The sequence below is a fragment of the Gymnodraco acuticeps genome, unplaced genomic scaffold (genome assembly GCF_902827175.1).
Source record: "Gymnodraco acuticeps unplaced genomic scaffold, fGymAcu1.1, whole genome shotgun sequence".
NCBI classification, from domain to species: Eukaryota; Metazoa; Chordata; class Actinopteri; order Perciformes; family Bathydraconidae; genus Gymnodraco; species Gymnodraco acuticeps.
This window is the reverse complement of record NW_022990346.1, coordinates 1699041-1714381: the sequence shown is the minus strand read 5'-3', so window position 1 is coordinate 1714381 and position 15341 is coordinate 1699041. Positions and strand designations below refer to the sequence as shown.

At 40.2% G+C, this 15341-nt stretch overlaps 1 protein-coding gene and 1 long non-coding RNA gene across 2 annotated transcripts in view; one reads left to right on the top strand and one right to left on the bottom strand.

Annotated features, from left to right (window-relative positions):
- tex264a (testis expressed 264, ER-phagy receptor a) overlaps positions 1-15338 on the bottom strand; it is an 84099-nt gene extending 68761 nt beyond the window's left edge. The window contains exon 1 of the mRNA XM_034223812.1: positions 14841-15338. Within this exon, the coding sequence (XP_034079703.1) occupies positions 14841-15098 (258 nt within the window). The 5' untranslated portion in view covers positions 15099-15338. The remainder of the gene's footprint in view (positions 1-14840) is intronic.
- LOC117551096 lies at positions 7581-8663 on the top strand. Its single transcript, XR_004569748.1, has 3 exons — positions 7581-7682; positions 8037-8128; positions 8511-8663. It is a non-coding gene; the product is annotated as an uncharacterized LOC117551096 (long non-coding RNA).
- Positions 15339-15341: the final 3 nt, after the last annotated feature.

Sequence of the window (15341 nt, the reverse complement as noted above, 5' to 3'; positions counted from 1 at the left end):
AGCAAGTAATTACAAATTCACAATATAAAAGACATTGGATTGAATAAACATTACAATTGTGCAAATATTAATATATATAAATATACAAATTAATATAATTATAATTCATAAGAGCCAATAGCATGTTTCTGGCGCTGCAAATCATACTTTTTAGTGACTTGGGAACTAGGGTCTAAGATTAGCTACTATATTGAGGTTCTTGTCCCTAAAACTTCCCTCTCAAGGGTCACCGCCGGGAGGCTACTCTGCGATGTGCAAAGAACTATTGCAATGGAGGTGGCAGTGCTGTAGGCAAAATGTAATGTTTCTAATAGTCTATGTTTCTAATTAGGGGTGCACCGAATGGGAAATTCTTGGCCGAAACCGATACCGAAAATAGGAAACAGTTGGCCGAAAACCGAATGCCGAAAGGCCGAAAATGATTAATAGAAATATATATATATATATATATATATAATGTATACATTTGTTACCAATGTTGTTCAGCTACCTGATTATGGAAATAGACATGATTATGGCAAAACTTAACTTAAATAATAATCACTATTATGGGTCCATAAAACATTTATTCAGCACTTTTGAATGCATACAGTTTTCTCTGTAGGATAACTACAACAAAGTGCATTCAGAACAAAGCCAAGGGGCTTTAAAACTGCATAAACATCTAGGCCAGTAGGCCTACAACAAAATAGTGTAAATAAAGACTGTAACAGCCAGGCCTTCAACAACAACAAATGCACCTATAAGTGCATGCATACAAATGTGCAAACTGGATAAATCCACATGAATGTAACTATAGTATTTACAAATGAAATTACAATTGAATTTCAAGAATCTGTAAATAAGGCCTCATAAACAAAGTAGTAAACATTGTATAAAGATACATAAAGTGAAAACTGGATACAAAATCCACAATCAATTACAAATTAAATTACAATTTCAAGAATCTGCAAATAAGGTGGTCTGTCCTCATGAGCAATGTAAACAACATTGTATCATTTAGATACCGAAAGTACAATATATTGAACACTGTGCTGCTGTCATTTCCCCCTAATGATAACCTGAGATGGTGAATTATAACTCACAATGAAAATTGTTCAGGAAAGTGGGTATAGAGTAGACATGTAGAACTAGATAAGCTTATGATAAGCCTATGATAAGCCAGCCTTGTCTACTTATTAAGGAAAAGTGGGAGGTTATTTTTAATGAACAGTAGCTTCTCTGCTTTATCAGCCATAAGTCTGTTCCTCTTCTCATCAAGCACATGAGAGGCAGCGCTGAACAGTCTCTCGCTGTCAGTGCTTGTGCATGGAGCACTCAAATACTTGCGTGCCACCTTGGCCAGGTCAGGAAAGCGGTGAAAGCGGTGTGCGCTGGTGATTTCATCATACTCCGCATATTTGTCCGGGTGTTTAGATTTCAAGTGGTGGAGTAATCCCGAAGTGCTGAAAGTCTTTGCAGTTACACCCCCTCGAGAAATGTCAGCTGAACACGTTTTGCAAATCGCAATCCGCGCCTCTTTCTCTGATATTGTGAAGTATCTCCAAGCGGCAGACATGTTGGCATGGTCGCCGCGTCTTTATTACGTCATCACAACAACACGTTAGGTTACCAACGTAAGCCTGTTCTGACATTCGGTGATATTTTTTCGGTGCTAAAACCCTTTCGGCCTAAAGCCGAAAGGGCCTTTTTAACCATTTTCGGTGGCCGAATATTCGGTGCATCCCTATTTCTAATTACCTGGAAAACTAATGAAATCCCCATTATCCTCATCTGTACTTCATGTTTCGTGCCGATTAGCAAATATTACCATCTTAAAACGCTAACCTTAGCCCGCACACATTAGCATTTAGCTCAAATCTCTGTCCTTTAAATAGTGTCTTACAAATTCTTGTTCTGACATCTATACTCATTGTTATATGTCAAATGTAGGCAAAAACCATATACATATCCATGTCTCATCTAAATGGATTTATGTGCTGGAGTTGGACTCCTCTTTCCCACATGGACACATTAGATGTATAGGCTGTCAACCAGCCTCCTGTACAGAGTTACTCTGTGTCAACACTGGTGGTCTATGATAAGACGCAACCATAACCATTCAAACACAGAGGGGATAACAACTGTCCTCCCACGGTGATGCTTCAGTATCTTCCTGTCTCTCATGCTCTCCGCACTGATAGACTGCAGCCAAACCAGTAGTTCACTAATGATATCATTCAGGGCTCTAGCCATCACTCACATCCCACACAGTGGCAAGCACAAACAGCCGCTCTGACTGCATCTCATCTCTGTTTCCCTCCAAATAACACACCCCAGAGAATACAGGCAATTAGGAACGAGAGGAACACCAATCCATGTACTTGACTCGTCGTGTCTTCCACACCAGTTGTTTTGTTTATGAACAAAAGAATAGATTTTCTGTCTCTGTCCACTTTAAAAGTCAGCTGCTGCCCAAGCTGTGTTTTGGGAGACAGTGTGTGATTCTATATTTCTCAGGGAGCTGATGAAATCCAACTGTAGGTTTTGATGGACCGGGGACAGAAGCAGAGAGTGGGATATTGGGAAGACTGAAGGTTTTACCTCGGTAACTGAACACTGACATATTAAGTATCTGTACCAAGTGTTATGGAAATAATTATCATAAGACGCCAATTTGTAACATACAGGACAAACCTCGATGTCTGTTTACCTTCTTTAAGGACACAGGCGGCTTAGCCAATAATGTTATTGTTCCCATTCTGTGACCGGTCAATACTGGGATACAGATGGTCTGTGTTGTGGACTCCAAGGTAAAATCTTCGAGGTCATAAGTGTCCGAGGCAAGTAGCTCTGTGTTCCCACACTGTTTAGGCTATCTCCTCAAATATGTTGTTTACTCTCTGCGAAACCAGTTAGATGGGCTGGCAAGAGAGAGGCTCTCCAGAATTGACGTGGCAACTCTACCGTGGAGTCAGAACCTCTGACTCTTGGATTTGTGATGTGAATACTCTGGTACCAACTCCAAATAAATCACAGTGGTTTGACATCAAAGCTCCGACTCTTCCCGTGTCTCCTTCCTGAGTCGTCCACTGCATGCTACACAGAAGTTTCCTCTACACCAAGCTGCAGAAAACCAATGCAGCTACCAGCGAATTCTAAACTCCACTGAAGTGAAATAAAGCCATTAGCAAGATTTACACAAATGTTGTATTTTCTTCGGAATATGTTTCTGCAGATTTCATGTGCAGCAAACATTCATTTATTTTATTTCCCAATGCATAGCAAGCTCATTAAATCAGTAAAAAGAGATGAATTCAGCCAACTTTTCTAGAACCCATGGCCCACAGGACGCTAAGATGTCTTCTTCTCACAATTGGTGCCATTCCCATCTCTATTGGATTCCCCTAAGCCAGGTCTCTAAGGACCTGTTGGGAAAGAAAGTCATTTCAAAAGCAATTCTTAGCTTGAGGCTACAAGGGCCTTTCTTTTGATGGATGAGGGTACTCCAACAATAAAAAGGTATGGCTGACAGAGGTCATTATTTATTAGCAGACACATAATGAGGATTTACTCCCGTAATCTTGGCCCTGCATGTCTTTGCTTCTGGCCATCACCACTTGGGAATCATTGATTTGTGTTGGAGTGCCGGCCGCGTCCACAAATCGTCATTTCTGAAGCGTTTGCAGATTGGGGAGGACGGGGATGAACAAGGAAAGCAGCCACGACTCTGTAGTAACTGTAAAGACAGGATCATAATGAGTGTGTATACTCTGCCTGACAGAGGCAAGGTCCATCACCATGCTCATTAAAACACAACTGCCAAGTGACTGATCAACAAATGCAAAGCTAAATTAGCAAAGTGGGGGCGATTAAAAATAGAAAAAGCAAAACATTAGCTCCCTCTTTAAACAAAGCCCATAACCTACGTGACAGCAACTGCAGCACTGCTGGGAGGCAGGACACAAGTACTTCAAATGAATAAACACATTTATCTTAATTCACTTTTTACAGGCTGTATGCTGCATTGACACATTCAATTAAACAACTACAAAGTATCTTTGAATTTAAAACATTGTGAGCATAACATCACATGCTCTTGTTGGCAAACTGGGTTTACCATTATGCCAGAATGGAGAGGCTTGAACAAGGGTCCTTCACTGCACTGTGGTCAATACATCTGCACATTTGGAGCCTTCTACTTCATCTTCACATCAATGTCTGCAGTGAAGCATGACAAGCAGCAAATGCAGCATTCATGAAGAACACATCAAGTTAGCAAAGGGCACATAATGACCCTAAAACGATTTCATCCACAGTCCAAATGCATCAGATACATTTATCTCACAAACAATACACATCACTGCCTTTAGTGAAGAGCTCTCTGTCTGTTTAGCACTACACAGTATAATTGTCTTTCTGTATCTGGAGCACGGAGACAGATGGTGTTTAGGGCATTTCCGTGAACAAGCAAAGAACCTGAGACACGTGGAAGAGCAGAAGACTAAGAAAAGCAGATCCGTCTTTCGTCTCAGTGTTCAGAGCGATAGCGTGTCTCAGCTGACTGGAAGCCGAGAGACAAAGTCACCAGGAGGGAAATTGAAACTAATAGGGCTGCACAGCACTGGGACCACAGGTATGCTGTGATGGGCTGATTATAGCTGAAATAATGGAGCCAAAATTGCAGTGGAGCAAGAATGCTAACCAAAACAAATGCTGTTAGCAAATTGGATTATGCAAAATCCACTTATTCATGTCTTTTATACATACATTTTTTGGGTAACCATTAGCCAATAACCAACCAAGGTAACACCTTATCACTGAATAAAGTCACTGTTATTTTGTACATTTTGGTCTTAATATGTGCACATGCAAAAATGTGTCTTTGACTGTGTGTATACATATATATATATATATATATATATATATATATATATATATATATATATATATATACATACATACATATTTGCATACATATTTTTATGTACATTTGTTTTTATATTCGAGATTGTGGGAAACAGTATTTCGATCTCCGTCTGTACACACAAATTGGAAGATTGACAATAAAGTTGACTTTGACTTGACCTGAATCTCCTCCTAGAGCAACATGATAAATATCTCTCAGAGGGGCGTGGGGAGTGGCACCTTATTTCATCTAAAGTAACAGAATCAGCACTTTTGAAACAGAGGGGTTTATGGGATGCTACAGTGCACGCAGGGTCGGCTCTAGAACAACTTGAATGGGGGGGCAATCATTTACCAAGGGGGGGCACACACTGCCGTCAACAACCAACACACAAACACCAACGCAACTTCAATTTAAAAAAACATGCTGTAAAGTCTATTGTCTTTCACACACATTGCAGGGTGTAGTGCTATTGTATAGCGCACCTATGACTTGTGCATACATGCACGGTTGTGGCACGACCACCAAAACAGAAACATATAAGGACAGAGGGTGTCGTTTTCTCATACTGATATTCTGCACAAACTGTGCTGTTGTATTTGCTGTAAAGTGTCTTTACTGTAGGTTATTTTTTATTATATGTACAGCACTTTGGCTCGACCAAAAATCGTTGAAAAATGTGCTATATAAATAAAACTTGATTTGATTTGATATGGACATAGGCCATCATATAAAAAGTGTGCAAATGTATTTAGTATCCTATCCATGTGAACATGTTTTAGGTGGGGGTGGACCTAACCTCCTCTAGGAGGGTCTGGGGGCATGCTCCCCCGGGAAGATTATTTTTAAAATATTGAAGTTAAATGCATCAATCTGGTGCACTTTGAGAGCAAAGTGAAGAGATCTATGAATAGCCTACATCTCTCAGCATCCATATGAAACAGAACTGTTTACAGATTTACTTTTTCTTTATGGATATTTTACTAATCACTCCCCTTTTAAACTGTATTCTTGTGTTACTGTCCTATAGTATTTCGTACCCGTTTTTCATTTATTCTCTCTTTAATAACTATAATGATCATATAAAGGTATTCCTCGAAAATACTTACATAAATTGTGACCAAACCGTTTGAGACCCACTGAGATAACTTACACTAAAGTGAACTATCTAAACACTGAGAGTCCTTACCTCACTGAGCTGACGTTATAAGATCCTCTCAGTCTGACAGGAGAGGACTCTCCTCCACCTTGGTGTAGAAACAGCCCTTTATATCCGTTAGCATAGCTAGCTAACCAGATGCTAACCACAACATTCCACGTTACCGCTCGCGCACTCACAAAATGCGCTCGTGCCACACACACACAGAGCTTGAATGAAACACAGAGACCCATGTACTTGTACTGTACTGTATATCATATTATTTTCGATGGCTTTACTGTATAATCAGTATAACAGATGAACAGATCGCCACTGGGCTCTCATCTAAACACTCAGCCACGTAATGATAACAAAAAAAAGGTCGGGGGTCATTGGTCAAGCAACACACCAATCAGAGAGCAGCAGTGAGCACACCTCAGGCTGTGTTTTATATTTGTATAATTTATTTCTGATGTATTTCACACAAAAAACCTTTAGTGGAAACGTTTTCACTTAGCCTATATGATAAAAAAAAGAAAAAATCGGCAAAGTGACAAGGCTTGCCCACCCTGCGTTGGGGGGGCACAGTGACTCATTTGGGGGGGCATGGCCCGCGAATGACCCCCCATGACGCCGACCCTGAGTGCACGCACTATCTGTTTGGTATTTGGAGCCAAACACTTGGCTTGTTTGAGACATGTTTTGTATATATCTGAGACCTATAATATATTGATGAAAAACAGTATAATAGGGGACCTTTAAGGGTTACAAAGAAAGAAAACAACCATCTCATTGAATTAAATAAAATAAAAAGCCATTTAAATTAGGGCCGGGACTTTAACGCGTTAATTAATTACACAAAAATTAACGCGTTAAAAAAATTAACGCATTTTAATCGCACTTATTTTTGCACCGCGGAACGTTTCTCACTGGATGAGTTTCAGGCGTACCGATTATACTGGAGCACCAACTAACGTTCATGACTTCAGACAACAACAAACCACAGTGAACAACAGTGGGAAATGTTGTTTTAAAAAACGGACGGATGGAAGCGTCGATAAGAGCACGGTTGTGTGCAAATTATGCAAAAAGGAATTCGCATATCACCGCAGCACATCAAGCCTCAAGTATCACCCCAATGCAAAACATATAGCAGCTAGCGTGGAAGCTAGCGTGGACGTTAGCCTCTTTTATCGCGTTCACACCAAAAAGAGCCGGTACTAAAATTAGTTAATGAGAACCTTTTTACCCCCACGAAAGTCCCTGCTAGAGAGCAGAGAGCTGCTAGAGAGCAGGGACTTTCGCACGGCTCTCTTGTGAGAAAAGAGCTATATTTCTGATTGGCTGGGCGGATTGCAAACCACGCCCCGTAAAACTCCCAAAAAGTTTTGTGAATTTTATTATCCTCGCATTAGCATTATTAGCATTAGCCCAGCGCAGAAACGCAGAGAGACTAATTTGTGGCAACACAAAATAAAACATGGGAGCGGTGGAGATGAGGAGGTGTCGGCGTTCTGGCGATTTACTCGGAAGGCTGCTGGGACCATAGATATAAACACTAGATGGCTCATGGGAGATTTTCCAGCGTAGCTGACCGGCCGCCATCTTGCTACAGTCAACAGTTACTCTGATTCGCGTTATGGTAGCTGTTGTAAGGTGAGTGATCTGCACAAAAATACTCTTAAATCGCTGAAATCTTGACTGATTTACAAACGGTTTGGTTTATTATAAACATTATTAGCATGGCTATGATACAGGATGCTTGGACATGTTGAAATTGCAGCTTTTCTTTGTGTATGTGGTTGTATTTATTAGCTGGCTAATAACAAGAGGCTGTGAGTGAGACCTAGTATTACAAAGTTGACCCAGCAACTTTACACCAGTGGGAGAGGCAGAACTGCTCTTTCTTTTCAACATAACTTAAGTTACACATGATTTCTTCCAAGTGGTTTGGCTTGTTAAAAACATATTGCATTATGATACAGGAATTTGCTGGCTTTGTATTTACAGAAGTACCTGACTATGCCGGACTTTTGTGCAGCCTACGGATGCTCTAATCACCGCAGGCTGCAAACAAGAACCCGTGGGATCACCTTTCACGTGTAAGATATGACAATATTATGACTAAAATTAGGATAATCGTTAATTACTTAGTGGATGTATGTACATTACAAGTCCTGCTACACAGGATCAGTGGGGCTATGTGAGATAATAGTATTGCAAGATTGTTGTTGACCCAGCCTCTTTAGAATATGTTGTTACCATTTCTTTACACAATTATTGAATGTTTCTTTTGGACACCTTTTTTATTACTCTTAGTGTGGTTGTCTTATTCTTAAAGTAGGCTATACATACATGCATACATACCAAAAATATGATAATTTCGGTGTGTATTTTTGTCCTTACCCTTAATGTTAAAGGAAAGAAGGGAGGAAAATGTTGACAATAATTTATATATCTGGCTACCTTTCTCATGTTTTTAAGGTTTCCCAAAACCGAAGAGAGGAGGAGGCAGTGGGAACTCGCCCTAAGAAGGGACATCTTCAGGTTCCATGAGACGCAGCACTATGTTCCCCACATATGTTTATGTTTGCTCAGTCTAATAAACCCATAACATGGTTGTGAAAGAATACCAAAGCTGAGGCTGGACGATGATTGATTGTTGGTGTGCCATGTGCCACCGTGTGTCTTATTGGTTTTGTGTTATACTGTATTTTATTGTGTGCAGCTGGTCCTTATCTCCAAGACACATTTAAAACAAATAACCTTGAACCTTGAAGCCCCATCTCTCCCCACCTGCTCCTGCTTCCTACATCCCCTCCACACCAAGTTGTTCTTCTTAATAATAATAATAATAATAATAATACATTTATTTTGGGGGGCCGCCTTTCATAACACCCAAGGACACCTTACAGGGGCAATATAGGGAACAATTCAAACAGTGGATTTTGTGATATATCAGCCGGGGTGAGACAAGACAAACCACAAATGGACTACAGAAGGACACATGGTACAGTTTATATTATTCTTGGTCTTTTTTCAATAACATATTTCAAAGGTTCTGGATTTGTTTACAAATCTAGAAACTAAATACAAAACTAGGATGATATGAAGATCTCATGTAAAAAATGATTGTGATAAATTAGACAGCACTGGCCTGTCTGTGAGCACATTTTATGTTGGTTTGGTTCTTCTGATAAAGGTGTGAATATCTAAATAATATACCAACATATGCTATTGTCATTAGTTGTGTCCCTGTTCTTCAAGCTAAGGCATTGCTAAATTAACAACTCTTGGCTTACAGAGTGGTAACATGAGACCGATTTTTATATATAAAATATAAATGTATTTTAATTTTATAATTTATTTTAAATATTAACAATAAAATAAAAGGAAATATATACACTGGCAAATATTTAATATAAATACCTTGTGTGTGTGTGTGTGTATAGCTATTGCTTTATCTGATTAATGTTATTTTCATATGAAAGTCCATGATTCTAAGTATGCAGTATCATAACTACATCTTTGATGTTTATAAAAAACCAAACCGTTTGAAAATTGGTTGAAAATTGAGTAAGCTATGGTTATTTAAATAGTAAACCATAATGTTATGAATGAGAGAACTGCTTGTAGCAAGATGGCGGCCAAGTGGCAACGTCGGTCTCCATTGGCCAGCAGCGCGGGTGAGTCATCTAGTGTTTATATATATCTATGGCTGGGACTCCCAGCAGCTTCTACTGAAGCCAGTCCCCAACTCCGGGGACTTCCGGCCGGGGACTTTGGGCGGCAGTATACGCCGTGAAGTGGTTTGCGGCCTGCCAGTAAACCCAAAGCAGAAGAAGAAGAAGTGACGTCAGCGGCTTCATTTGCCTAATCCACCCCAGGTTCAAAGAGTTCTCATGAACCTTTGTGGGAAAAGTACTGCGGTGTGAATGCGCCTAATGGTATACTAAAATCCATGTGAAAAAAATTGCTTCTCACTGTTCTCAGGTCAAATATTTATATGTGATTAAAAATGCGATTAATTTCGATTAATTAATTACAAAGCCTCTAATTAATTAGATTAATTTTTTTAATCGAGTCCCGGCCCTAATTTAAAATATGTCACTGCTTGTTATAATTCAATAAAATAAAATAAAGACTACGGCTTCCTTTGGAAAGGGGGGGTGGGGGTGGGGGCCTCAAGCACACAAATCAGATGATGTTTCCACTGCAGTGGTGAGGAGTGGGCCCTTGAGTCAGGAGCCAATGTACTTTTTGTTGGTCCCTCTCTCTTTCACCAAGCGCAGCTCTGTGCCTTAAGGCTGTTCTCGGGCTTAGCTGGTAATTACACATGGCATCCTGGGAGCTCTGGCATGTATAATTACTGGCGTGGATAAGCAGCCTGCTGGAGGCATGACTCGGTCTTCCTTCGCCACAGTCGTCGAGTTGGTTCACCACTCGTCGGCGGCCAGCTGGATATAGTGTGGCACTCCTCCAGCCAGATGTCACAGAGCAGGCAGATCATCTTCTCTAATAGGAGATTTGGATGATATCCTCCTTCTTCTGCATAGGTTTACGTCCTCTCCTAAAATGTTCAACTCTGTTTCTCCACAGCTCCGATAAATATTGGCCTGTGTTATCCAATATCTTGCGCATCATAACATGGGGTGAAAAGCCAATACATGTCGCAGGATTGATGGCACAGAGGGTTTAAAGGCATTCTTCTGACTATATTTCACTGACTAATCGTTGCATGTCAGCTTGTAGAGTAATGTCTTCCTTTCTACACAGTGGAAACAGATCAAAATGGATTCTCACTCAACAGTTGTTTTAGGGGATACAAAAAAAAAGCCAATTCCTGTTTTATAGATTCTGTCTGCATTTCTCCCCTCTGGTTTTGCAGTATCTCACTCAGTGTAGAGATGTCCATAAACATTAATGGGGTGCTTTACGAGCAGGCATGTCAACGGTGTTGCATAATATTGACTTGAAGACCTGTGGGACCAGACTTTAGAGTATCAGCGTATTTATTTCTCATTTTATATCCACCTAATACATTTGACTGGGAGTGCTGCGATGCATGGAGCTCTGATCTGAAATTCCGATTGATGAATTGGAAGCTCTCAAGGTGAGCCAGTCTCCTGCCAATTTATACCGCTCTTCCAAGGCAGCTCCACACCTCGCCTCATCTCTCACTGCCACTCCCATGTACGTCTCTACACATGACATTTCATTTTCTCCCGCTTGTCATGGGGAGCCACTTGTGGGTTTGTTTCAGAAGCTCAAATAAAGAGGGAATTCATGAGATCAGAGGATGAACCAAAGTGCAGCTCTGGTGTAGCCTCCAAACAAACACATCATGTTCTCAGCATCAGATGCAGACAGCAATAATGGTTACATAAATGACCTTTCCAGATATTTACACCACCTACTTATTCTATCAAGGTAATGGAATTAGATGTATCATTGGATGCCTTACTCTGTGGTAGTTTATTGTTAAAGACACACACACTGGCCTCTGAGCATACGGTGCCGTCCACTCTTATTAATGCATTTTGCTCAGGAGCGTCCTTTCAGGCAGCCTCTTGATGTTTCACTCTTTACCAATCTACGACAGAGCAAAGGCCTACAACACAGGAATTCAATGATTTAGTCCGTCCTTTATCTACGCTATGACTTGTTCACTTAAAGTATTTTTACTACACAACTCTGCCTTGAGTGGTTTGGTGAGTTTGAAGTGTAACCCTCAGTGTTGTGGGTCAGTGTCCGGCTAACTGACCCCTGAGAGCCAAGCGGCTAATCTGTTGAATCCCTCAGGCATTTGTGATAATAAGTCTTGGCGATTATAAGCATACATGCAAACACACACATGTATGAATAGACATAAGAGCAACTAAATATAGTGCTAATTGGTGTCGCCTCAGCCGAGTGAGGTGATGACAACCTCCCAGCTGTACCAGTGCAGAACATTGAAATAAAACACACGTCCATGTCTGACTTGTCAAACATAGTTAAGCCTCTTTGACAGAGCATGCTCTTTTCACATCCAGTGATAGTTTTAATCTGTTTTTAAAGTTTTTGTTAGATTTGAAATATGCCCCTTAAACGTGGATTATATTAAATGTTTTATGCAAGGTTAATTTCCCATTTCTGCAATTTCACTGAAATACTGAATTAATTATGAGAGACTGAGCCTCATTACTTCTGCCATGGAATTAAATGAAGTATAAAGATCAATGTGGTTTTGAAGACGCACCTTCCTCTCACTCAACTTAATGCCAACAGTGCCATCTAGAGTCTGAACTGCGCATTACAAAAACAGGCTTAACATTTGCTGAAAAAATACTCAAACTAACCAATTTAGATGAGCCTTGCTCGTGGATTTAATGGAGGAATAAAGTTAGTTTTAGTGGTTTATAAATACTTCTCTGTAACTTCTCAAATGTATTAAACAGACAGTACCATTTTAAGTAATCTTATTATGGCTATGTATCTCCGTGCTTCAGCTGAGAGACCCTATATCATCAATAGAGAATTTAAACCAGCCTGCTCTCCACAATGCATGGGATATTCCATTTATTGCACAACAATTCACATTATCATTCAACCCGGCCCTAACAACTGTGGATAGACACACAAAACCTTTGAAGAATTAAAGGCACAGTAGCATAGGAGAGTTAATTTAAAGGCCACCTTAAGTATTGAGGACAAATATAAACACAGTAAGTTGCAAATTACGCTGTAAATTATGCAAAGGAAAGTTGACCTACTAAACCCATTAATGTTCTCAGTATTCACATTTGATCAAAATGATATCTAATTTAGCCTCTCTCTCATTGAGTGTATTCGTGTGGCGAGTAATGAGACCCTTGGTCTTTGTAAACAAAGAAGGTCATCCCATTCCCATGTCAGGACACTACTATTGACAACAGCAAACATGAAATCCTTTCTTTTCATTATTAAACATGTAGAAATGTTTGTCTTAGCGGCTATCTGAGACAAAGCTTTGTTTGACCATTTAAAACCAGGGCTCCTTAACTTTGAATCACTTCAGCTAATGACAATATGTTGATACTTAATTTATTTCGGTGATGTCTAAACTCCCCAAGGAATTTAGAGATCCATACATGTTGAGATTATCTCAAAATGGATACAGACCCCATCATCAGATCCATACAGAATCATCCTATAATGGTCTCCTATAATCTAGACTCTCCACACAACCTGAATGCAGAACATAATTAAGCTTCCTGCAGGAACTTTCCACTGGTCTGACTCACAGTCATGGTTTCCACTAAAAGCCTTTAATTATAAAAGGACTGCTGGCTACAGAAAACCTGGCAGGGGTAAGCAGAAAGACAAACACTAAGTGCTGCCAGTGTGGCACCTTCTTTAATCCACAAATGATCAAATGAAAGCAGTAACCACAAGACACAATTGAGCTAAAAATACTCACTAACTTTGGTCTGTGCCCCCTGTCAACTACTCAGACTAAGTTACTTTGCACGTTTGGCTGATGAGCAAATAGCTGCTATGTTGCCACATTCATGTCAAACGGCTCAACCCACCAAACTACAAAAAAAAACTCAGCACTCAAATGTCACCAGAATGGACACAATACAAGCTAAGATAAGAGCAAACCTGATTTACTATAAATAGGCTGTTTTGCCTTTGTGAATTTGTATCTGATGTACTCTACCCGCATCAGTTGGGAGTCCAATAAACACTCCTGTCTAACAAGCAGCTGTTGTGCAGACATTTCTTGTTTACTAAAAACACAAGACGTGATTCAAGAGAAAAAGAAAGTATGAGACAAATCAGCCATGGAAATCCTCAATCATTCCACATTAGTTTTGGATTAGGGTCAGCTTCGGAGTGACTCAGGGAGATCCATTGATTTTGGTGTCTGGCTTGTGACTTAACTTTATAACCATTCAGACTAAACTTAAAAAGTGTAAAGACAGGTGTATAAGCTCTCTCCAGACATGTGAAGACGCTGTGTTTGCATTCCTAGTTTCAAGTCTGGTTACCATTTTTGAGTCAGAGGACGAAAAAAAGACTGAAGCACCCTGGAGCCACATATGTGAAGGGAAAAAGTATCAACAGTGCAACGTGGCATGGATCAGCTGACTGGTTTCATCATCCAGGCTCACTTCTTTAAAAAAGGGTGCTTGTACATTTAACTCCTGCAGCCATACATGCTGAGTTACAGTGAATTACATTAAGTCATGATGCACATTATACTTCCGTGTCAAATCTCCAGGACATCCAGACAGGACCATTTCTAATGAGATAGACGATTTCATTATTCATTCATCTGAACAAAATGTAAACCTTATGACACTTTTAGAGATTAATAGATAAATTGGTGGACAGAAGGTTCAAAAGCAACCATTTTGATAACGCCTTTAAAGCAAAGAAAACAAGTGCTGGTTCTAACTTTGTAAATATGACAATTTGATGTTTTTCTTTGTCACATATAAAACATGGGAAATAAATCCGGGTGTTGGACTATTGGCTAATTAAATAAGCTATTTAAGGATGCTAAGTTGGCCTCTGGGATTCAAGCCCCATTTACATTACAGAGTCAAATCTCAGGGACTTTAGGCCAGGTCAGTTCCTGAGTATACTAAACAATCTCAACTCTTACATAATATCCAACCATTTCTGTGACATTTAAGACTGGGCAGGTCAAGTGAGGCATATCTCATTGACTCCAACATCTTATCAGGAAACAAGGTACACAGTGCTTTGTGGTTATGTCATGAGGTCAAGTGTAAACCACAGATAAGGTGCTGTGGTGTAAGACTACAGGGGCTGGGGTCTCACCTGTTTTGGGTCATCGTAGAAGACCCCCACGGTGCTCAGCTTCGGCCCAATGCTGCAGCACTCGGTGTAGGCTGCACCGCAGTCCTTGTATGATCCCTCGTTGAACTTATAAGCAATAGTAACATTTTTGACAGGAGGTGGCCCAGTCTTTATAATCACATCACACAGTAGTCCGGAGTAAACGATTAAGGCACCAATTGTCCCAATCAAACACACCAGGAGCACGACTAACAGGACCACCAGAATGAAATCAGACATCGTCTCTTCTCAAAGCCGTACAGCTGCAGCCGGGCAATTAGCACGAATATCTTCTCCTCCCGGGTACAAACACCGAGACTGGAGTCCAGTAGCTTCAAACAATAACTCAAGAACTGTGGCTACAAAAGAGACTGTGTTAAATGTGTGTTTCTAGGACACAATAACCGAAAACGAAAGGGGTAAATGCGTTCAAGTTGACAAGAAAGACTGTTTGTTTATGGTATTTCCCCAAAACACTGAACA